Source organism: Choristoneura fumiferana, chromosome Z, assembly GCF_025370935.1.
Source record: "Choristoneura fumiferana chromosome Z, NRCan_CFum_1, whole genome shotgun sequence".
NCBI classification, from domain to species: domain Eukaryota; kingdom Metazoa; phylum Arthropoda; class Insecta; order Lepidoptera; family Tortricidae; genus Choristoneura; species Choristoneura fumiferana.
The window spans coordinates 7788752-7814807 of NC_133472.1; the positions used below are offsets into that span (position 1 = coordinate 7788752).

Below are 26056 nucleotides of genomic sequence, written 5' to 3' on the forward strand. Positions count from 1 at the left end.
CCTTATTTTAATATGGATGATCGCATGAAAGAACTTTATAACAAACTTCATGCCTCCATAATCATAAATGATTGTTATGTTTATTAACATACATTGTTAAATATACAATTTGCAACAATAGTTTTCCAACTTTTATGAAGAGGATATAAATTTTCTAGCTACGTGGTAGAGCAGGAATTTTAAAATGTTATATTTCTTGCCTTGCATCCCTTGATTCATTCTTGCCTCTGTCAAAAACTGTACGCCTATTTGCCACAGCGAGTTGTTGTCCATACTTTTGTGAAGCACGTAATGCACATGTACCTACCTACTTTTTTTGTAAAAAGTACCCATTTCGAAGATTGTTTGATTGAAATTTGATTGAAGATTGAAAATAAACGCGTCAAAAAGACTTCATTTATATAAATTACTAGCTGTTGCCCGCGACTCCATCCGTCTATGAAAAATAGTTTACATCCTATTCTCAGACCTAACGATTATACGCAAAAAAAAAACATAAAATCGGTGAAGCCGTTTCGAAGGAGTTTGGTCACAAACATTTTTGACCCGAGAATTTTATGTATATGACTATATGACGCGGCCGATCGTAAAATCGGCCAGATCACGAAATTACTAGGCATATCGTGAAATGGCGCCATTTCATGATATGCCTAAAAATTGGCCAGGTATATCACGATGTGCCTGAGTTACAATACGGCAGATCGATTAGAGCAACGCATACGTCGGTATTCCTAGCTCTATACCGGGCTCATCGTGATATGCCGAAAAATTGAAAAATTTAGCTACGACGAGCAAAGCGAGGAGTGGTTAGTATGAATTGTGACCACAACACAACGCACGAGCCGTCGTCACTCACGTCTCCCAAATCACCCTAATAGGTCACTAGCTATAGGTTAACAATGGTCCAACTTTTTAAAACCCACCTGTAGCCAACTGGCCTATATTTATTCTTCCACGTCAAAGTCCTGGGAAAGCACTCAATAAGCCTATTCCAATCATATTTAAACAGCGTAATATACACTGCTAACGTATGCTGATGTTATTATGTCTAGCCCTATACCTACTACGAAGTGCAAAATCGAACTTCATGTCTTGCCGTCCCGCTGACGCTCATATTACTTAATACGAGAGTGAGAGGGACGGTACCATACGAACTTCGATTTTCGTGACTTCGTAGTAGGTACCTATACTTAGCCCCCTGTATTAAAATAGTGCTGCGTCGAGAACGCGTGTGGTCACGCAAGCCCCTAATTAGCTTAACTTGAAGGGTTACTTTATGTGCGGGTACCGAGACATTATGTCGAGATTCTCTTGTAAATGAAAAATAATTTTGTATGGTAATACTGAACGGTGTCATCCCACTTGTAGCCGACTACTTAATTGTTTATTTACTTGAAAATTACCTACTAAAAATCAGATCTTAATATTAATTGAAAATTGTGTTAAACCTACCAACTACCCAGGCCTACCTAACTATTCCGGCCGAGGCTTGTATAGTGCTTTTCTCAAAGTTTCTTTGTGTGCGCGCGTGTCGCGCTGGCTGCTGGCGCGGCGGCTGCGAAGCGGGTGCTGCTGGCGTAGGCCGTGTCGCAGAGCGCGCGTTGAAACAAAAGACGGTCGCATTGCCGGCCAGCGGCCTGCAAGGTTGTATGAAATCTCTTTGCAGGCCGCTAGAGTGACCGCGCGCAGGCAGGCGAGTCACAGCGCCTGCAGCACGATACTTCTCAGGCTATTATTTGTAACACAACGTCAATATTTCATGTCATGTTTGAGAAAATGATGTTTATTAGAGTTGTGCTTGGAATTAAGTATTGATTAATGGTAACAGATATCCTATAATTGCGATATCGCTTTGCTTGATTGTTTCGTCTTTCTTCTAGGAAGTAGGGGGTTGCCGGCCAAGCAGATATAGACCCCAGTAACACAACGTCAATATTTCATGTCATGTTTGAGAAATAGTTATTTTCACACCTCTCCTTCCGAAAAGTAACTTTTCCTCCCTGACGAGAGGGAGCAAAGTACAAATTTTCTGTTCAAGGCTTTTCAAAGTGTTTTATTGCAAATGCCATTTTTTGAAATTGATAATTGTAAAGCTATGCCATTTTCTATTCTGGTTGTTCTTTAATAATTTGAAGGTGTGAAAAAAAATTGGAGGCTAGTCCATATCGGAAGTACGCATTACTCGTAGATGCTTGGCGACTGAGAGCGAAATGTTGCACTAGTTTAGTTACAACGTAACATTTCATTATAACGGCACCAGTAGGTACGGAAAAAATGGCAATAGGTTCATTAAAAATGATATAAGCATTAAACCATTGGGAATTATCCAGAAAAAAAATTAAAACCGTTAACTTTTAACAACGGAATGGAGAATAAAGTGTATCTATGTAATATCGATTTCGTTGACTGACATTTGTCGCTCTCCGAATTGTCACATTTTATATTTAATTTGTATGCTAAATAATTGAGTATCTGAGTGCAGCATACCTTTCTACCTAATACTTCTTTGAATTCTGCGTAAATGTAATACCGTGCTTATATCATTTCCAAGACTACATACTCGCACTTTCCCTCACAGGAACGATTAGGTCGCAGTTTGATTGAAATTAGTAGGTAAATTGACAATTGTTATCGAACTTTTTGTACAATACTTGGTCTTTTACCTTTGCTAATGAATGTGATCGTAGTTTGTTAAATATCAATATTAGGTACCTACTCGATTTAATGCCTTACGCGCTGCTGCTGAGACTGAGCTCATACGAACTTTCCACAGTAGGGAGGAACATACAACGAGGCTTAAGTTTGCTTTGCCACACAAACTTTCGAAAATAAACGAACACGGAACTGGAATTAACTACCACTATACGTAACAAAGTTCGACTTATGTTTTTGTTAGCCACTGTCGGGTGTACACTATTTCCGTCAACAAGGGGGATACATTTTAGGTGATTGATATCAGGAATAAGTTAAAGTAACTACGAAACAGATGGTAAAGGAACTATACTTTATCATATATTATTGACATTTTACTCTTTCTTCTATGCCGTGAACCTGACTGTTATATAGATATATGTGCAAGCGACCAGGCGCTCATAGCCAAGTGGTGGTGTGTGCAGGCCCCGGACGGCGGGCGCCGTGGGAGGGCCGCGTGTGGCGCTCCACGCCGCTGCCGGGCGCCCCGCTGTGCGCCGAACAACTCACCGAGGGGAAACTTTTACTGTCTACCAACTCCAACACATACATCTTGGAAGGTTTGTAAGGCGGCTTATTTCACTGTCTATAGATTATAATTGTCTTCATCGTTAGTCGAAACACGTCCACTGCTGTGGGGCGCTGGCGTTAGAGTGTTGTCCTCCCCTCTACTCCCGTTGGCGCCGTAGAAACCGGCTGAGGGACAATACTAAAAGATGGGCAGCAGTGTCTTCTCAGCAACTTTCACATCCAATACTACGCTCGCCAACCCGCTTGCCAAGCGTAGCAAACGATGCAAATGATGATAAAAGTGCACCATTTACTCAGGCCCCTCAGGTAACGTAGGAAGTCCCCCAACAGATGGACGGATGATCTGGTTATACGAAGGTGGATGCAGGCCGCTTCCAGCCGAAGCTACTGGAGGTTTATGAGGGAGGCCTGTGTCCATCAGTGGACGTCATACGGCTGATATGATGATAACTCCGCTAAGCAATAATGGTGTGTGAACTTCACAATTAGCACTGGGCCCACGTTGGAACTACATGCACCTATCCACAATGTGAACGTGTGAAAGACGATGGTAGTAATCTTAACTATAGTTCCCTTTGCCTTGTAATGGCTTGGTTGATAAAAAAAAAAAAAGTTGCCGTATTATGTAGACCAACTTAACTAAAGATTATTAAACCAATGAATATTTTCCTGGCTTTACATATGTTACTGATTATGATAGTGACATCAGCCTTTCCAAAATTGACAGAGAGCGGCACAACCCGCGTCGTCTTGCGGTGGGAAGGCAGCGTGCGCGCCGCGCGTGTCACGGAACGCGCTGGTCTTTTCCGCGTGGGTGCACGCGCGAACGCCACCGGCTCGCTCTCGAGCAACGCAGGAGGCGCCGGCGTCTACGCCGTGCCCGTCACTGAACTGTACGCGGGCGCCTGGGCAATGCGCCCACTCCAGGACTGCAAGCAGGCGCGCCTCTCGCGCACCAAGACCGCGCACTTTTTCGATCTTGTTGAACACAGTGAGATTTTTTATAATACTACTTTGTACGCAACCAAGATAAATTTTTGCTAGTAAGTACTTAAAATGGGTAAACGAGAAGACGAGTTATTTTTATGCTCCTCAAGATTGAATTTGAAATAGTTACATACATAAGCCTGTGTTCCAAAGTTTAATCTCAATACTGATTCCCCTTGACTAGCTGTCCTCTGTTGAAATGGATAAATACTTGCCGATGCCGAGCAGGATATAAATTTAAATGTGGTATTTCATTGAAAGAATGTTTTTTGGCTAGCTGTAACGTCTTTGGTTTTATTAGTTTCAATGTCCAGAACATTATATTTATTTTTACCACTTAATTCACGCAGTTTAGCAATAAAGTTTTTTGTTTTGGGTGCAGGCGGTCGAATAACCCTGGCTGTGGCAGTTGGCAGGCGTGTGTTGCTCATGGCTGAAGAGGCTAAGACTGATAACGACAAGAGCTTTGACTACGTACATATCAAGGTATCAAGTTTAAAAATAATTCGCCTATATTACTTGCCAAGACTCGCATGTCTTTGAAAAAACCAGTGGCGGATTTACATATTTTCCGCCAGTAGGCTATTAAATATTTGCCGCCCCTATATTGACTACCTATGAAATTCGGTAGGTACCCTATCATATTAATCTAATCTCATATTATCGCCATGTCGAGCAAAAAGCGGCTCGGCCGTATCTTCCTTTTTTCGAAGCAGTTCAGCCATTTCCGACCCCTCATTATATAATAAATAGATTGACTTGGCCACAGATATAGATTAATATATCCATATCCACTTATCTATATCTATATCTGTGGACTTGGCAATCGCACTTAAACAATCTAATTTAATATAATATGTATTACTTGTGAGTAGGTACATTGTGTTTTCATGCGACGGCCAAGTCAATCTATTTATTTAAAACATAAAAGATTTTTAATATTGATATGGTCACTATACGATGTTGTTAGGGTAGCTAATTACGTAATATAATAACTTAAGACAGAAGGACCCTTAACTTGGGACTGAATAAATTAACCAGCTTGGTATTACATGGATTTCACAACTTTTCACGGTAGAAGAACTGAGTTGCGAGACTTGTTTTTTTTTACACGTTACGTTTTTGATGGCGTTACTTATACTACCTACCACCTTCATTACATCAGCTTTTCCTGTTATTAAATAACATGATTATGACTACGACTAGGGGTCAGTCTGGCTGGGCCAGCATTACATTATTAAAGTTTTAGATTAGCTTTTTACGAGATTGAAAATTTGCAAAATCATTAATTATATCGTCGTACGAAATCTTGTTCATTACTTCCGATTCTATGCACAAGCTAGCTAAAGCGTTAGCTTTTCTTGACTTGCAAGTTAAACTTGACCCACTTACAGTAGTCCGATCGACATGAAACTTGGTAAACTTATGTAAATCTGGTGACTTTACAATAATCTGATAGTGACATCCTGGTAGTCCGGTCGGGATCGTCTCCACAGGACGAAACTCTTCAACGGTTAATGGCATCAACTTGAAATTTTGTATCCAAATGTAGTTTGGGTGACAATACAAGTACAGCCAACAAAAAGTACAGTCAGCAAAAAAAATCTTGTATTAAAAATGTTTTTTTTTTACCAAAAACTTATTAAACAATAATAATCATTTGATGAAAACAGACATGGTGTTCTAACAAAACATTTTATCTTTAGGCTGCGTTTCGACCAGAGATGTGTTGCGTGCGAGTGCGAGGAATGTGTTTATCATGAACCAATAGAATAGCTTCTTTTTCATCACACTTGCTCGTAAACAGTGTCGTAACATGCAGGCTACCTTGGTTGCAACCCCCCAAATAAAACCCTCGACCTTAATGTGCTTGTCATGAAACCCGTGGTCGGTAAATGAGTCAGTGCCCGTACTGATGGTGCTGCGCGCGCTGGCCACCTGCACACGCACGTCAGCTGGGCTACTACGAAACTCGAAACTCGAAGTTCGTGTGGTGCGGTGTCTCGGGCACTTATACTATTTAATACGAGAGCGAGAGGGACGGTAGGATACGAACTTCGAGTTTCGAGCCTCGTAGTAGCCCTGCAGGCACATGCTACGGGAAGGGGAGGAGGAGGGCAGCGCTGCCAAGAGTGCAGCCAAAGGTATCGCCAATATTTGGAACAATTATATTTTTTCTTTCAGAAATATAAAGTTTTACTCGCAAATGTGATGAAAAACATTGTATGTCGCACGGGCGGTACTAGAATTACGAACATCGACTCATTAAAGCCCTCAGTCTTCGTAATTCCTTATTTACCGCCCTTAAGACACAATTTACTTTTCCCATCCTATCTTCACACAGCACAGTTCTAGTAGAAACAGTTGAGCGGAGCGAGGATAGGTAAATAAAGCGTTTTAATTGATTAATTTTATGAGAAAACACTACCTTCTTCTTCTCACTTCTTCGAAACTAGTTTTCTCATTTTATGTAAATGTTCTTTTTTTATTTTCGTCCGAAAAAACCTAACCTAACCTAACCTATCGCCATGGATGGAACCGTGTCTATTTTAGAGACAAGAAATTGTGCTAACAGTTTTTTGACTACAATTGTGCAATCATTTATTTATTTCTGAGGTCCCCACACTGACCATTCTCAGTCTGGGTACTTGGTGCATTTAATACTACGTCATACTAGCTAACCTTAGGCTTAGCTAGGTTTAGCCATTTCATTCATGAGTCCGTATTTTCTCAGGATATCCTGCTGAGCGAGGTGCCATCGTTGTTCAAGTACCTGGACTGTGCCTCTGGCATTATCGTGGCCGGGTACAAGCATCACTGGGAGGTCATTGACTGTTCAAATAACCAGGTGAATAATCTTCTTGTAACTATCATAACCAAGCATAGCACCTGACATAAGCTTGGATTTACACTGTGTGACTGATTGCCTGATCGGCAAAGGAAGAGGCAATAGAGTAAAGCGGAATCTGGCTGGAAGGTACTTTGCACAAAAAGCTGAGTTTAAAAGTCGCGCACTGTAAAGTTAGTAAAACCGCAGATTCAATGAATAACCTCAGGCCGAGCAGCGTCAAAGTCTAGCTACTCAAGTGGATACGTTGTTCGCAACTTCTTTGAGCGCGCCAATTGAGGCAGCTGTGAGCGGTTGCCTCGACTCGACCCGAGGCTGCTTCTAGTGGATCGCGGCTTAACAAGGTTAATGTTTTGTGTGCAGACTGTGAAACACGCCGACAACGCCGAAGAGCGTCGAGGAACGCTAGTGAACGCGCTGCGCATTGGCGACGAGCGAGACCGGCAACTGGTGCTCTGCTACAACCGTAAGTACCTAATTTTTTGGTAGGCAGGTAGACTTCCTACCCTCAATATAAATTATCAAATTATACCGTTAGTCTGTCAACCTGTCTATCTATTGTCGTCTAATGCAATTGGCGGAGTGAAGCGACGTCGCCACTGGTAGCGTAGCTTAACCTTTCATTTGCTTATGGATGCCACTGCCTGCAATAGTCGACAGTCTAGTTATCAAGAACTTTTATAATGACTCGCGTATAAGCATAACCTGGGTATGTATATTAAAATCCCTGTTAATTAGATTCCCCCGCCCAAATTCACAATCCGCTTATAACAATAGGTGAATAAAATTGGATAGGTGCCTACGTCAATTATGTTGCGAATTTCTCAACAAATGTGAACACTGAACGGTTGTACAATTCAGTACTATTTATGTTACAGATACCTGTCATTTTGAGAGGCTGACCAGCCGGGGCTTGGAGAGCGATGCAGAATACGACTTTCACTGGACCACTGTCCCGGCAGCTGTTGGTAAGAGACGACCTGAGGATATTTTAACCATGGATAATAACTTAAACAAGGTGTTTCAGTTATAAATCTGACCAAAGTCAGTAAAATCTTGCCAGTAGTGTTACATAGTGTTGTGATGAGAACAGTAGGACTGGTATGTTGGGTGTACCACGTACGTAGGGTAGTATCGTTTAGAGGCAGCTTTCGATTTGCAGCAACAAAATGTTGGAATGATCTACCTCCACCCGTAAGGAAAGCTAAATCATTGATTAGTTTTAAGAGACTTTGCAAGCAGTGGCTTTTGTGGCGTCAAAAAACATCCTGTGTCTGGACAACCGTAAAATAATAATTTTCTAACTCAATATTGCCTACCTGCTGTTGCGCACTTGTTGTGATGTTTGTATTGTATTGTATAACTCTTTATTGTGCATGAAACATATGAAAATTACAGTTAGCAAGAAAGAGAAAGAGATGTACAAAGGCGAACCTTGAACTATGTGTTGAATTATTAGTGAGATATTATGCCACTGTATTTTATTATTGGTAAACTGATTGTTTTTTTACTGGTGAAACCAGGTTGTGTTGAAATTTCTGCCTCTGAACGTTAATTGTTTTGTTAATGTTAGTACATGTACCAGATACTTTGTTGTAATGCTGTCGTTATGGCAGCGCACCTACCATAGGTAAGTAGACTAGTTAAGTTAGTTTTTAGTTTGGTTGGAGACTGAAAACCAGCGACCTCGCTGAGTCTCATGTCCATTTTGCCTCACTTAATAATGTTATCGGTCTTGTATTGTAATTTTTGGTTTGTGATGGTGAATAAAAATTTCTATTATTATTATTATATTATTACGGGCCCGCGGGGCTAACAAGTTCCCTACAAGTGATCGGTCGATCGCTGCAAAGTCTTAGTACTGGCATCGTGTAAACCAGGCACTAATATAACACGCTGGCGATTTGAAATACTCCATATGCCAATTTCTATACGCAGTGAACGCTTTCCCGTACATAATGGCGTTCGCCGAGGACTTGCTCGAGATTCGACTCGTGGCCAACGGCTCGCTAGTGCACGCTGCCTGCATCCCTGGCTTGAAACTTCTATGTGGACGACGCGTGAGTTCTTTGTTAACATAACGCGTGCATAGGCGTATATGTATAGAGGGGGGTCGGGTGGGTCGTGCCCACCTCAGTATGGTCTAGTGCCCACCCCAGGATGTTGCTCTACCGATTCAAATTTCTATAATACTTGATATCTTCACACAAAAAGCCAGGCCAGCCCCCCCCCCCTGGAAAATACCTGGACTGCTAAGAAGTGGAATTCGTTTCCGTCGTTTGTCTTTCCGGTAACATACAATTTAGGGCTGGTCAAGGGCAGAGTACCTAAATAAATTATTACTGAACCAGTAAGCTACATGTTCGGCCTACAGTTACCATTAGGGGAGATAGAGAACAATCTCTGGCCAGTTTTGAACTAAAATCATGTACCTTTAACTTATTTCGTCGCGCAGGACATATTCTACGCGGCGTGCGCACCAGAGTTTGTCCCTCTGAGTGGCGAGACGGACCCTTGCCACGGCCTGCCGCCGGAGACTTACGAACAGATCCGGCAGCGTCAAGGCCCATACTCCGTCGACGAGGACGAGCAAGGCGAACGGTCAGTACCCTCGCAATCTCAATCTAAACAACTTTTACCCCATCTCTACCGTACTAAAATTCTCACCTTCCGGACTCAGTTGACCTGGACTAGTCTGAGCCCCACCTCAGGCTCGGGTCAATATAAATAACTCGAGTAAAACGACACAGACTACCTGCTAATTTAGCCATACAGCGCGTAACAAAAACCCGAAATGCGACCTTGCCCGGACCAGAGCTTAGTTTGAACTCTAAAATTCGATTAAACTGCTAACCCCTACGGCTTAAGTAGAGTCAAAATGTTTGGAACTGTCATCCCTAACCCAGGTTTAATTTTTTAACCCTGAGCCCAGTGAGCAAGTGGCCCCTAAATAAGTACCTAGGTCGTCACGGCCGGCAATATGATCTCGGATGACTTGCTCAATTGCCAAATCTAATACAGTAAGACTTGCAGTGCCGGAGAGGCGAGCACGTCTCGCCTGGACGGCGCGTCCTCAAGCCGCAGCAGTTCGCTGTCCTCGGAGCACGAGAACATCCGTCCTCCATTACAACGCATGGCTCCGGTGTCGCCTCCCAGCTCGCCGCAAGGAAAAGGTAAAACTCATCTAAATAAAAATCTCAAATAATAATAAATGAAATGACTCGAAATATCCGAGGTTTAGTTGCAACAGACGACAGAAGGTGATGGAAGTAAATATTTTATTCCAAGCGTAGACGACACGTCGATGAGGTGAAAAGACTACTACTAAGGCAGTCCCACGTTTTTTGGGTTCCGTAGCCAAAATGGCAAAAACGAAACACTTATAGTTTCGCCATGTCTGTCTGTCTGTCTGTCTGTCCGCCCGCGGCTTTGCTCAGGGACTATCAGTGCTAGAAAGCTGTAATTTTGTACGAATATATATGTAAACTATGCCGACAAAATAGTACAATCTAAATTTTTTTAAAAAAAGTTAACGCCATAGACGTAATGTGGGGGTGATTTTTTTTTCTCAGCTAATCTTGTAGTGTGGGGTATCGTTAGATAGGTCTCTTAAAACCATTAGGGGGTTGCTAAAACGATTTTTCGATTCAATGATTAGTTCGCAAAATATTCAACTTTAAATTGCAAATCTTCATTAAAATCGAGCGTCGCCCCCCCTCTAAAATCTAAACCGCTGGGTGGAAAAGTTTGAAAAAAATCAGGATGGTAGTAAGTATATCAAACTTACAAGGAAAACTATAACGGTTAAGTTTTCTTGAGAATTATTAGTAGTTAGAGTAAATAGCAGCCTATGGTATAAAATATACCTAAACTTGGAATATTCCGTACAAAATACGAAATCCTAGAAAAAAGTTACTTAATTTTTTCGTAATGGCTACGGAACCCTATTTCGGGCGTGTCCGAGACGCTCTTGGCCGGTTTTTATTTATTAGTGTTTGGTAAATGTTTGTTTATTTTTATTGTTGAAACCATGCAAGTATAAATAATGCGTATAAAATATAATAATGTTTATTAATGTAGGTAACCCCGAGTTTGAAGTATATTACAATCAAATTATATACTTACTTGTCACGCGTCCTAGAGACTACGTTAGTCCCTAACTTTTTTTTTTGCGGGAAATGTCCTAGATACTACTGGTACGAGTAGACTACTGGTAGTCTCTAGATAGGGCATTTCCCGCACATAAAAGTTAGGGACTAATGTAGTCTTGGACGCGTGACGGGTTAAAGAAAAATATATTATATAGGTACTTACTTAAATAATAGTACATTGTGTCATAAGGGCGGTAAATAAGGAATTACAAACGAGAGTCTATTAGAAGCCTGAAGTCGAAGAATGAGGGCTTTAATGAGTCGATGTTCGTAATTCTAGTACCACCCGTGCGACATACAATGTTTTTCAACACATTTTCGAGTAAAATTGTATATTTGTAAAAGAAAAACTAATATTTTATCAAAAATTGCCGATACCGCTGGCTGCGCTCTTGGCAGCGCTCTGCAGCATGTGCATGGCGTGCGTGTGCAGCGCGCGCACGGAGCAGCAGCACGCCATGCATTAACATTGGGCTTCATAACATGAAAATTAGTACGCGCAATGACTCATTTACCGACCACGAGTTTCATGACAAGCACATTAAGGTCGAGGGTTTTATTTGAGGGGTTGCAACCAAGGTAGCCTGCACGTTACGACACTGTTTACGAGCAAGTGTTATGAAAAAACAGTTACTATGTTAATCACCACAGCATGCACGGAGCACGGGTCGCTGTCGTCTCGCTGCGTGCGCATCTTCAAGATCCCGCAGGGCAACCTGTGCGCCGGCGCGTACCAGCGGCAATCAGTCTCCGCGGACCAGGTCGTGCCAGCGTTTTTCCCTGACAGGTAAGACCGTGAGGTTTTATATATATAAAGCCTATAGAATATATATGTGTATATATATATTCTATATTTCGCATTTAAAATCCATTACGAGCAAGAGTGATGAAAAATCCATTTCATTTTTTAAATTGTACGTTAGATGCATCGCCTACCACCGCTACTTGGTTCACTTATACTATCATAAATTTGACTATTCTAGGCCAAACAGCATAAGGCAAAGACTGGCCGAGATGAAGCTCGACAGTAGATGCCGCAGCGGCTGCAGCCGCGACCCGCCTCAGTAAATGAGCAAGCCCTATACGAAGTGCAAAATCTGAACTACGTATCTTGCCGTCCCGCTGACGCTTACATTATTTAATATAAGAGTGAGTGGGACGGCACGACACAAACTTCGATTTTCGAATGTCGTAGTAGCCCCCCACCAACCAACTACGGAAAAGGAAAACTGAAAACGGTGCACAATTTTAAAAATGTTTAGCTACCTATTTACAAATTATATTCAATGTTATTGATGTCTTTGAAGTATACCAACATTTAGATATACAAAATGATTTTGTGTCTAGTAGTCGTTCTACTGTTAAAGTAGATGCATTATGTACCATTTTGAGCGATGCCTAAGGCAACGTTTATACGCAAAGGGCATAAGGCAGAGGTGCGGCGACGGTGAAACTGGGCCGCCCCGTTGATGTAAAATTTATTAATTTACGTCGCTTTCATACATTTTGAAAGAACGAGTTTTTAAGCGACGCCAGTGTTGCTACGCCTTTACCCTTTGCCTATTATATGTATATAAATACTGCCTTAGTGTGGGACCCGGATACTAGACAACGACAGCAACGCGCGTCATCTATGAGACCATATTTGTTCGTTTAGTTAGTGTCATGTTTACGTGACAAAGAAAATTGTGACCGGGTCGCACGAGAAGATGAATCTCATAATACCTACTCTTAGTGCCCGACGGAAGATCTGTTTTTACCGGAGCTGAAAGTTCATTCACTATTTACATGAAAGTAACCTGAGAAAACCGAACATAGCCATATGATTTTGTGAAGTCGGTTAAAACATGGTAATATTTAACTTCAGGGAATTAAATACCACAAACGCGGGCGCGCTCTCTGATAATTATTTAATTTATTTATAACAGTTTGCCCGTTTTTTGGCAACTGCTGTGCTTTACAATTATAATAGTTATGTAGGTATAGAAACATTTGGCAATGGCCAACCTTTGGCTGATTTTGGCAGAAAATGGACGGAGATTATACTACAAAGTGCAAAGTCGAAGTAGCAGCTTCGGTCGGACACTTAACTCATCTATGTGTTTCTATTTAGATTTAGATTTATTATGGGAAAAGATGTGATAATTTGGAGGAGGATTTAGTAGTGTGGCCTGCAGAGTAGGACACCTACCGTTTGTAAAAAGGTACTGACCGCTGTATTCACAATAAAATTGTATAAAATCTATTAGGGTTTTACGTTGTTTCCCAGACAACATTTTAATAGAATTTCGTTTAACAGGTATTTTTTCTCATATTATTGTTTCATAGAATAATCAATACATGGAACACTGACTTTGAAAAAATTTGTAATACAAATAAAATTCATTATTTAGGTATTCATTTCATAGAATAACAAATCAAATATTTTTTATTCTTACATTATTCACTTGATATAAAACTTATTACAAAGAAAAACATTTCATGTGGTGGTAGTTTCTAAACGTTTTAATTCATACCTGCGACAAAACCTCCTATTACGGTAGCGATTCACTTTCTAGTGTGGTCATAGTTCTTACCTAACCCAACCTCCTTTTCTGGTAGCGATTCACTTAGTGGCCATGTCACAGTTCAAACCTAACCTAACGTACTTTTCTGATAGCGATTCGTTTTCTGTTGGGGTCACAGTTCTTACCTAACCTAACCTACTTTTCTGGTAGCGATTCGCTTTCTGGTGGGGTCACAGTTCTAACCTAATGTAGCCTACTTTTCTGGTAGCGATTCGCTTTCTGTTGGGATCACAGTTCTAACCTAACTTAACCTACTTTTCTGATAGCGATCGCTTTCTGGTGGGGTCACAGTTCTAACCCAACCTACTTTTCTGGTAATGATTCGATTTCTGATGGGATCACAACTCTAATCTAACCAAATCTAACCTACATAAATTTACTACATTAAAATGTGTTAATTTTTATTAAATTATGGACGACATAACGTCTATTTTTTTAATTTCATTGAAACATAATATCGTGAATAAAAAAACCTAAAAATAATTCTATGGTTTGACACAATTAATTGTTAAATAAAATAATTTCATTATACAATTAATTGAATTATTTTTCTATTAAATATGTTTCATTCAAGTGAATAGTAATTGAAACAATAATATTCGAAGTAAAAATACAAGGACTAAATTTTTTATGAAACATTTTCTGCGAAACGAAGTTCTGTGAAATTTCTGTCTGTGAAAGAAGGGAACACCATCTTTTACTCATTTGTGGGTATAGGGATCTGTCTAAAGTTAAAATAATAAATGTATAATTACTAATAGGAGTCAAATCATTAAAAAATCACATTATTATTTAATTGTCATTAAGTCCGCTTTGTTTATGCAGTTTAAACAAATATTTATTTATTAATAAGTGTTTACCTACTTAGGTCTGTTTGCAGATTTTAAGTTTATTAACTTTGCACAAATTATATGCTCAATGTAATTAAAAATATGAATGTCAAAGTCATGTTTCCCCAGCAGTTACTTGCTGTGCTCGTATTTAGGTGTTTTAAAAGACAATTTTAGGAATTATACAGTACAGTAATTATGGAAATACAAAGCTGAATAACGTGTTGTGTGTATGTATGTAAATAAATATAGTCAAATCTACATATATGATATAAATTTGGATTCTATAAAGATCATATGAAATATATATTTCTTATTGACGTTTCATATTGTTTTGGTTAAGGTGTTAAAAATTTTAACGGTTCTAGTCAAAAAGAGTTTTGCTAAAGCAACAAAAGTTATTTATGGACACGTGTAAAATAGCTCTCACTGTTCTAGCTTAGATATTGGATTTAGGAATGGAACTATACCTTATTGTCTATGGACGCCAGTAAAAAAGTGCCATCCAATTTATTTGATTATTTTTCTAGATTTAATTAATAAACTGTAACGTTTTGCGATGCAAGAGAATTGAAAACAGTATTTACCTAAGTATAAAACAAATATCTATTGCAGATGATAAGTTTTAGAAGTAAAAATTCAATGACATATAAGTATCTTGATGTTTCAGAAGTATTGAATCTTGATAGGTATTTCAGGTGAGTTTAGTATGTAATGGCTGCGAGCAGACGAGGTCTGGCGAGCGGCGGCCAACCAAAGAAAGAACCAAACTGATAGGAACTTAAGATCTCTATACTTTTAGAATAAGAAATGATTTTTAAAACAACACTAGTTGGAAAATTATTAAGTCTATTTATATATTATATAATATATATACCCTAAGAATAAATATTTCAAAAAAAATATTGTAAGATGGAATGGTAACAAGATGTCTAGTGCATCAAAATATTGTTATTTATATAGTGAAGAATCTTTATTTAGGTATCATCTAAATCGCTGATACGAAGGCCTATCGCATCTGATGAATCTTTACTTTAAATTAACATTCATCCTGACATTCATTAATTAATAATTCGTTTCCACAAAGCACTTATAACGGGAGGTTACTTTACAGTGTTTTTATCTGTCCGTTTTCATGGAGTACGACGTAAATGAAACATACGTGCGTGTTGATACACGTGACGGTGCCCCTCATTTGCTATAAAATCACTTTACCTAAATTCATTTGTTGTAATGTTACAACTGCTATAAATTGGAATGGAATAAAAAATATTTCCATAATTTCACTTACAGTCAAATGCTTTAAAATTAATTTCTAACCTACTTTCATTTGTTATAAACAATATTCATATTCTCTAAACGTTACTATAAATTTTATAAAGTTTAACTGTCACTGACCATACCTAACTGTCACAAGCTCTAATGTTTCTAAAAGGAAATAACGTAATTTAGATCCAAATTGTAAGACGTAGGTACTTATACATACAGCGCGTAACATAAATCTTTCACTAAGCATTATAGAAACTACGAAGCTATAAAATACCTACATTAAAAAATTCTATAATTTAATAAGGTATTCGAAAGCGAGTTTCTCAAAAAGTTGTGTTTTGTGACTAGGTATTGTTTGGTGCTTGTATTTTCATTCAGAGCCATTCTAGAACCGCTCCTTTAATTTCGAACTGGAAAGAGCAAATAACAGAGTTTTACTACCTATTTGATGTCTTTTTATTTCAGTGAAATTAAATATTAAACTTAGTAGAGTTTTGTTACACTATAATGTATTGACAAGTATACGAGTGTATTCATGGAAAAAAATTATAAGTTCCTACAGTCCTAGTTATTGTTTGTAATTTTTAGCTGAGAAGAAAACGCGCGTTGTGTTCTCCTGTCATAAGTGCTTAGTGTTCGAGCCGTACAAGTAACTCATCTTTATTAGTAGTGATAGTTCTTCGGCCAGTATACTCAAATGTTTTATGTGCTATAAAAGCTAAAATACCAAAAAAAACAATGAATGTTGTCTTTACAATGTAGGGAGGAATGTTTGAAGGAAAGCTCGATAAGTATCAGCTGTTGTTATAGACCAATCATTTCAGACTTTGTAGGGATGTCCGGTTTGAATCGATGTTTTTCATGACGATCTCCGGTTGTTTAACTAGCTTTCATGTAAAAAATTCGACTCGAAATTGGTCCAACAGTTTGAGAGCTACGATGCCACAGACAGACAGACAGATATTGGCGTCAACCTTATAACGACACTCTTTTTGCGTCGAGGAAAAAATATAATAAATATTATCACGAGGTACGCTTTCTGTTTCTATGTTACGGGAAACCGGTGGATGCAAGTGGCGAGTTGTCGTTCATTGTGGCATTCTAAGGGGGAGCACTTTGTTCAGCAGTGGACGTCTTCCGACTGATGATGATGATGATGATGACGCTTTCTGTAGTTTCTGTACAGTCGTCATCAGATATTTCGTCGCTGCCAAGGTAATCACAAATATCGAAACGTGAACTCTTAATACTTTAAAAATAGAGTGCATGAGCCAATATTTTTGTCGCCCTTGGCCGCTCCGAAATATCTGATGGCGACTGTACAAAGCTAACCGACATTTGAAAAACGCGAGTTAACGTTTAATAGAAACACGAAAATTTGTTTTAATTTCGAACGCCAGGTAATTTATTTTTTAAATTAATATTTGATGCGATTCGATTCGGTGTGTTACGGTTCATTGCGATGCATGAGATCGATTCAAACGGAATCATGGGCATCCCTAGCGCATTGCTTCACACGAGCAGAGCAGCCGATTCAGAAAGTTATTTGATTAAGGAACATGTGTTTTCCTCCATATAGAATACTGTAAGAACAAGTTAATCAAATCAAAACACCACAGAAATAAATGTCGTTACATTAATATAGAGTACATTAATCCTGAAGGTAGCGATAAATTAATGTCAATATTTTAAGTAGTGGCCGGAATCGCAAGCCGGCCAAGGGATTCAGTAGCGTATATTTATTCAGGTTCAGTCGATACGATAGACTGACAGACAGACAATGACATATCTTTAAGCGATCGTTAATTACGTGTTTCACAAGTCACCAGGGCAGGGTTAAGTATGTTAATGATGGATACTATAGTGTTCGTCAAAGTAGATGCTCACTCAACGTAAAAATACCCCCTTTACCCCCCCCCTTTTAGGGCGGCAACGCACCCGCAGTCCTAATAACGCTGTAGGTGTTCATGGGCGGCGGTGATCGCTTACCATCAGGTGACCCGCACGCTCGTTTGCCAGCTATTTGATAAAAAAAATCTATATCTATAATATTCTAAAAAGCAAAGGTTTGTAAATGTGTTACTCCTTCACGCTTAAACGGCTAGACGGAGTTGGATAAAGGTTGGTATGTTCCTGTATAGGACCTTTCAAATAAACCATAAGCAGCTTTTTATCCCGATATTCCCACGAAATTCATTTTAAAAAATACAAATTTTTAATCTATAATTCAAGAGCACCTTAGCACAGGTATTTCCCCTTAGCACAGGTATTTCCCCTTAGCACAGGCATTTACTTAGAAAGGCGACACGAGCACATTGTAAGGTTAGTGATGATGTTGATGTCCTCCATGTCGTGACCGACAAAGGCGAACCTTTGGGCTTGTTTATTAAGTGCCCTAATAAGGCTGGCAAAGCCAAACTTTATTTTAAAGGTCCTATTACGGGGCGCGCAATGTAATTGACCACTATTATTATGTATAAGTGTATTATATGTAGTAGAGTTTGGGACTCGCATGACCTCCTCCGCTTACACACAAAAATATCTGTGTATAAAGCAATCATTTTGCCAATTTTACTATATGCCACAGGAACTTGGTGCCTTTATAGAAGTGACATAAAGCGCCTCGATTCTTTTCATTTGATCTATACTTGGCATTAAGTGGCAGAACCGAGTCCCAAACACTGAAACCCTTAGGCGAACCTCAATGGCATAGAGTCATTGTTAATTAAAGGCCAGCTAAGGTGGTGCGGACACCTTGTGCGTATGAATGATGATAGGCTCCCTAAGGCCGACTTTTACTCTCAATTAAAAGAAGGAAAGCGGGCACTGGGAGGCCAGTTCTTGCGTTACAGGGACGTCCTAAAGCGCCACCTTACCGCATGCAAGAGTTAGGAAGATCTCGCGAAGCAGAGACTGGAATGGCGCAGCTCTGTCAATGAGGCTGTTGCAAAATTTTGAGACGCATCGCTTGGAACACCTTGATGCCAAACGTCTTATTATGAAGACTCGCCCAAGACCTTCCTACACTTATCATATAGAAAAGTTAGTACTAAGTGAACGAATAAATCTTTCAAGAGGCATGAAATTTTGCTCGGGTGTTCGTCATATTATTTCGACTGCGAAGCGAAGCTGCGGGTAAGGGCTAGTAATGTTTAAACGTGAGCAACCACTTTCGACGTTACCTATACGTTTTATTTGAATTGAAGAATTGTATCGTCGTATTGGCTAATGGCTCTATTTGCGGCAGATATCTGCCTAGATACATATGTATGTAAGTAGGGGAAAAACGCAAGAGAATGACTAACTGTAGGTAGAGTCGACCAATTTCCTTTATCATTTGTAAGTTCAATGTCAGTTGTACTTTGGAACCGTTTTTCTGAAGTACGAACTATCGTAGAAATTATATACCTAGCGCTTTCGCCTATGTTAATTACATTGGAATTGATTTCATCATTGGAAGGGTATTGGAAATGCTCTTACATTTTTGACTATGTATCACTTAACAACTTCACTGACCCAACACAATGTTTTTTTAACTACCCTACGGTCACCCTTTGTGTAAGAATAGTAGATTGTACAACAAGAGCATAAAACGAGCCATTTTACCCAAGACGTTCATATAGCCACCCGAGCCGGTACGGCGAGGGTGGATAGACACGTCGAGGGGAAAATGGGTTTAACTCGAGTTTTACACTCTGCTTTTCACTTCGATGGCGAGGAAATGAAATAGAAACAGTGGAAACAATTGTTCACTTACTATGTACCTTTTATTGTTCACATATAATTATATTTTTTTAGTTTTATTGATCTATTTTGATTGATTTTTAGTTTAATATAAATAAAAAAATATTAAAAAATATGTAAAATCTTCTTTGTTTGTGGCTGTTTACAGATTGCCTTGGTCTTAGACGAAGATTTTACTTTATGCACTAGACTAGAGCATAAAAAAGTAATTTTATGTCGCCTAGACCCAGCATAAACACGAACTTTACGAGCATGAGAAGTGAAAAAGGATTTTTTCTACATGTCCATACTCAAACTAGGGCATGGAGCCACGATCGGCTCATACATTATACTTTCCGTCACAAGCGAGTCGCATGAGACTCTTGAGTTTATACCAAATTACTCTTATAAATCATATGAGGTGGACAGTGAAGTTGTTAAATAGAGTCAGATGGCCAAGTACAGAACTGGTATTTGTGCAACCTGGGTCTTTCCCACATTTCCTTGTCTGTGCTTGAGAACCGTGCTATAGCTAAATGTTACATGTTTAGAACATAAATGTCTATTTACAAGTTACAATAAGTGCATCGGTGTCCTGACTCTTTTACACGGGTAAGACCCAGCCTGCCCGGGCCCCTGGTTCATCAACGTGACAGCAGGGCTACTACGAAACTTGAAACTCGAAGTTCTTGTCGTGCGGTCCTTCTGACACTTATACTATTTAATACGAGAGCGAGAGGGACGGTACGATATATGAACTTCGATTTTCGATCTTCGGAGTAGGCCCTCGGGCCCTATACTACGGAGTGCAAAATTCGAACTTCGTATTTTGCTGCCCCGCTGACGCTTATATTGTTTAATAAGAGAGTGAGAGGGATGGTACGATATGAACTTCGATTTTCAAAATTTCGTAGTAGTCCCACATGCGAAAGCACCAATGACATTTCCGTCTATGTTTTATAGGAAGTACAAGTACAGTGTTATAGGAATTTTTCAAGGGATATAGTCAAATCAAGAAAAAGCGTGTATAACACGTTAAAATAGTAACAAAAGTATTTAAGCTTCATCTGCTGTTTTAATTGTAATGTAATGTGACAAGATCTATAATTGAAAAATGAATGGGGACAACCTCATAAATAGCAAAAAAAATACACCTTGCTACTTCAAATCAAACCTGAATATTTCTATAAATTTGCTACTGACAGTTGATTTGCCTTCATTTAGTTTTCAATTATAATTTCATATAAAAAAAAACTTGAAAAAGCTGTAAAAGGTGGGTTAGGTAACTTAGGTACCTACATTCCTAAAATTTATATTTGTGTGATGTTAAAGTCGAAAATTAAAGGCAAAGCATCGATCACTGTTAAACTTATACTTATGTTATACTCCATCTGGACTTGACTTTGATCTGTAGCTTGATTGTAAACGAGGGAATTGTCATGGCCTTTCTCGTCTCTCACATTCATGAATAAGGGGTCAGGTGACCCATTAAAGAAATAGTAGCAGTTTTAAATGTTACACATTTAAGAATAGATCTCATTACCATAAGATGAATTCCTACGAAAAGATAATAGATATTTATAACACAGATTTTATCGAATTGTTCTGCAGTTAAAATGCGTTGTACGAGAGGGGATTGAAATATCCGAAAAGCAACCGGCCAAGTTTTCTGCGGTATCTTACATATTATTTATAGACTCAAAAAAGTAGCAGGAGAACAAATATGAGGAATAAAGTTCTCTATACCGAATTTTTGACATGTAGGTTAACTCTTTACGTCAAAAACCTCTGTATGTACATTGCTCGGTCGACACTCGACACGCGCTCACCGCCAAGCGGTTAACTAATAAAACATGCAATGTATAAGAAAAGCTCGTCTTAAATTAATTATACTTTTTGTTTGGCTTATGTGTCCATGAAAATTGTAATTTCAAACTTGTCTATTTTACGCGAATTTCAAATTTTATACGTATGATGGATGATAGTTCTCCCTTCTCTCGACGATCGCATTTTACCCGTTTTAAATTTTAACCCTGTTATTTTGTCTGGAGTTTAATAACATTAAAAGAAATAAATGTCTGTTCAATAATATGCAGTTGTTTCATTTAAATAATAATTTATTAACAAATACTTAGAAGTATAATATCTCGTCCTAATTCACACAGTAAAAGTATAATATGCTATAACAACTTGGGTTGTTGTTTAAGTGTAGTAATGTCTAGGAACCTTGGTACATCACCTGGTGCTGCGCGTCTCGAAGAGGAAGCTTGTCCTAAAAAAAAACAATATAAATAAATATCACGGGACAATTCACACCAATTGACCTAGTCCCAAAGTAAGCTTAGCAAAGCTTGTGTTACGGGTACTAAGCAACGGATAAATATAATTATATAGATAGACACATACTTAAATACATATTAAGCACCCAAGACCTGAGAACATACATTCGTATTTTTCATACAAATATCTACCCCGACGCGGGAATCGAACCCGGGACCTCAAGCTTCTTAGTCAGGTTCTCTAACCACAAGGTCATCTGGTCGTCCAATATTGACGCAATCGATAAGTTAATACTTATTTTAATCTTAAATAAAATATTCCGATCCTACATGATAAAGAGAAATCAATTGGCTTTTTAGTCATCATTCGTGATTAAGAAGGTTATTAGTTTCCATTTTGCCCATATCTGACTGTATCTACCTTGTATAAGTTTGTGGCGCTCCATATAGTTCCTAGTAGCGAAGCTCACATCGGGCTGCCGGGCCGGAGGGCTTGCGGACGCGGGCGTCTTCTTCAGATACTTGGCCGCTAGCTGGTTCATCCGCAGACTGGTGTCGGTGGAACAGTTTTGGTGCGTCACTGGCGGCTCGTCACCAAACGTTACCCTGATGAGGAAGTTAGTCCAGTGAGACTATAAATTTTATAGTTTACTAACGACGACGCAACTTCAAAAAAATATACAAAAATAAAAGTCTATAATCAAAAGAAAGCATATTTTTAACCTCCCTCTCCCCAAAATTACTCCCGCGCGAAGCCAGGACGCGTCGCTAGTTACTCATATCATATCTTATACCTTTAATTATAATAAGAAATAGTCAATACTTAGTTTTATATATAAACATATGAAGGGAAAGTGCAAATAATATTGTAGATAGGATATTTTGCTGGAAAGAGACTTTTTTTATAAGCACCTAACAGTACGATGTTAGTACTGTTAGTACAGTAAAAATTAAACCTTGTGGAAAATTCTAGTTACGCGGTTTTGCAGTATTACCGACGCTATGTAATACTTGCATTTAGAGATTTTCTAAAAATTACTTTCTTCTATCTGGATTGAAATGCGATAAAAAAACACCCGGAATTTCCATGATACTAATTGAGAGGATGGACAAAAAAGGTAATTAAATTAACTTAATATTAAAGTCTTTAAAGCCACTGAATCAGCTCACCTTTTAGTCACAGATATGTTGGTCTTGTCGAACTGCATTTGAAGGCATTGCTGTCGAGTGTTCCTGTAGAGAGCACTAGCTGACGAAGGCATATCTGAGTCCTGAAGCATCCCGTTCACATGAGTCTGTGGAAAGGCAAAATTTCACATACAGTTTCTATGACTGACTGGCCGCAATAAAAATACACAGCCATCTCACTCACACGCTAATGTTAGAGATTAGTAGCTACATATTTGTACCATCAGCCAAATATTTGGTCTCCACGCTAAAGTTGATAATTGTTTGCATGTTGTAAAACAATAATGCCAATAGATGTGTCTTGCAACTTGAAAGTTCTACTTTAGTGACAATTTATTTGATAGGAACTTGTTTAAAAATTGATACACCACTTATTTGGCTAATAGGTAGTGATTTTTTGGGCAGCTATGGGAGTACTGAACTATACAAGTGATTTAAAAAAAGATAAAAAACAAAGTAAGTATAATAAAATTACACAAGATGACAGAAAAAAAAAACAATTTAACAAGGCTGCATTACCATGACTTTGTTGTAGTAGGTCCATCCCACATTGGAGTGGTCACTGCCTGAATCTGAACTAAGAAACAAAACATTTTATTAGACAACCACAAACAAATTATATTATACCAATGATCATTAGTTTTGGTGACGGGAATTTCCCATGTTTTCATTTACATTATGTAAAGAACTCCTGCGAAAAATGTCATATCTCTTGACTTATTGCTTGAATTTTGTTGAATTTTTAATACATCCCAATTCCATGGGAATATCAAAATCATTTATTCAGTTAATAGACTGCAATGGGCACTTTAACAAGTCATTTTTTAAACTACCAGCGCTTTCGGAAACATCATCATTGCCAAGAAGAATGGGCCGCTAGAAACTTGGCAGTGTTTTTTTTTATAAAATAATTACAAATAAAATACTTAAAAACTACAGTATAAATTAAAGAAAAAATTGAATGAAAAGAAATAATAATACAGGGATGTATGGGGTCCCTCATGAGGGGATGTATCAGAATTAAAAGAAATAAAAAATGACCAAACTACCAATGTAATGTTTATGCTTGGACATAAAAATTACCAAATTTCATAACATTTATAATAATATATATTTAGTAGCATTACATTAAAGTTTTTTTCTTACCCACTGTAATCCCTGACATCCAAATATAGACTTTGTTCTGGAGACATGAGTGGAGTTGTCGCATTATCAACTTGTACATTGCACAAACTCATTTCATTTAATGTCTTCTCCTCGTTACAATTAGACATGCGCCCAGCATCTGGGCTCTCATGCAATCCAGTTTGCAAACAAGCAGTCTTGCCGACAGGCAAAATGCCATCCAGAAAGTTCAAATTCACAGGCTGCTTTACAACCTCTTTGATACTGATCTCAGATCTGTTGCACTGTATCTGTGCATTGTCGTAAGTTTGCTTAACAATATGCTCCTTGTTTATTATAGTAGAGGTTCTTACCATCTCTAAGCTTGTCATTACCCCTATGGATATCTTACGCTGGTCCCTGTCAACTGTTTCTAAGGCCACCTGCTCAGTCAGTAAGTTTGGGTGAGGAATATGAGGAGAGTTACTGTTGGTTGATATTAATTTATCCACCTTCTCCTGTAGTAATTGCAACTGCTCATTTTGGAGCTTAATTATTTTCAAAAGATCACCAACGGTTGGTTCTCTCCTTTCTTTGCTGACATTTATCTGTTTCTCAACTTCAGTGCATTTGTTATTTGCTTGCTCATATTTTTCTATGACCCAGGCCTTTTTGTCCACAGCATTCTGATATTTTGGCGCTAATGATTCTGTTTTGCTGCACTGTTGTGTTGTTATTGGTTTTGTTTGTTGTGGGCACATGCAACGGTTGCAACTTGATTGAATTGGTGTTTGCTTTATACCGTTTTGGACATGTATTTCCCCTAAAAGTGGCCTCTGACCACATGGCACACCCGGAGTGGATGTGTTGAAGTTGTTATGCTCGTCTACTTTAATACAATGATGGCATTGGCAGCTAGTGTTGTCCATGCAATAAGTATTTAGGCAGCCCATAACTCCAGGTCTATTCACAGGTGCATCTGTATTTACCTTATTCTCCTTGTTTACACATAATTTATTCATCTGGACTTGAAGAGAACCCTGTAACTGAAACTTATTCAAATTTCCCCGTGTAATGAAGAAGTTATCACCTCTAGTGAGCATATTTGGAGGAGTCACAGCTTTGGTATTCTCAATAGGAGAGAGAACATTTATGGGAGATTCTGGAGTTAAATTAAGATGCTGGGCTTTCTGTGGACCTGGTGTTTTTTCCTGGTTCACAGGTAAATTGCCTAATGGAGTGAAATATACTGGTTTTCGTGGAAGCTGGCTGCTAGCATCAAGCATGCTCAGTTCTAAGTCATTGCAGGGAGAAAACTGGATATCCGCATCGCGTGTGGTGACAGGAAAGTCAGTCCTTTTCACGATTGGGTAAGGCGAGCTATTACTACATTCGAACCTCCTCACAGGATCAGGACTATACACTATTTCATTCGCAATACTAGACGGGAGCTCTGGTGTTACACCCTCAATATCCCTATGGATAAATGGCCGTGGAGAGTGGCAATCTGATTCATTAATTGCAGCCAAGTTCTCCATCTTCAAAGGAGTTATGAACCGCACTCGCTTCATGAAGATCACAAAAACTGTTTCAATTCAATCACAAGTAACTAGCGTCCTTATTATATCGACTTCTGTTATAAAATATAAATTACACATATTAATTAAAAACACTTCCAAGTAAATTCTTTCAAAAACAAGTTGCACCACATAAAACCTAAACACAACAAGTCACAAGTCAGTGAAGTTTAAATTTTGTTTGACAGTTAGACATAAGCACAGAATATATAAAGTATGAACATACTTAGCCTTGCATGACGTTGGATAACAGCAAAAACAGTGTAAAACAGTACTGGTTTTCAAGTAAGCCAATACATACACACTCATAC

General features: G+C 38.7%; 2 protein-coding genes across 10 annotated transcripts in view; one reads left to right on the top strand and one right to left on the bottom strand.

Moving 5' to 3' along the window:
* The window catches only part of LOC141445385 (GTPase-activating Rap/Ran-GAP domain-like protein 3), a 324516-nt gene extending 302828 nt beyond the window's left edge, over positions 1-21688 (top strand). For 8 of the 9 annotated variants that reach the window (XM_074111230.1, XM_074111249.1, XM_074111258.1 and 5 more), the window contains 11 exons: positions 3117-3251; positions 3950-4213; positions 4592-4695; positions 6944-7057; positions 7421-7523; positions 7936-8025; positions 8996-9117; positions 9513-9658; positions 10091-10230; positions 11860-11995; positions 12192-21688. In XM_074111230.1, the coding sequence (XP_073967331.1) occupies positions 3117-3251; positions 3950-4213; positions 4592-4695; positions 6944-7057; positions 7421-7523; positions 7936-8025; positions 8996-9117; positions 9513-9658; positions 10091-10230; positions 11860-11995; positions 12192-12276 (1439 nt within the window). In that variant the 3' untranslated portion in view covers positions 12277-21688. The remainder of the gene's footprint in view (positions 1-3116; positions 3252-3949; positions 4214-4591; positions 4696-6943; positions 7058-7420; positions 7524-7935; positions 8026-8995; positions 9118-9512; positions 9659-10090; positions 10231-11859; positions 11996-12191) is intronic. The other variant, XR_012453318.1, reaches the window with a different exon arrangement.
* A 59-nt stretch (positions 21689-21747) lies between these two features.
* Positions 21748-26026, bottom strand: LOC141445450 (uncharacterized). Its single transcript, XM_074111297.1, has 5 exons — positions 24211-26026; positions 23584-23641; positions 23047-23171; positions 22298-22482; positions 21748-21869 (listed from the first exon to the last, which is right to left on the bottom strand). Exons 1-5 carry the CDS (start codon positions 25737-25739, stop codon positions 21778-21780), a joined length of 1989 nt encoding a protein of 662 aa, XP_073967398.1. The 5' UTR covers positions 25740-26026; the 3' UTR covers positions 21748-21777.
* Between the last annotated feature and the right edge of the window lie 30 nt (positions 26027-26056).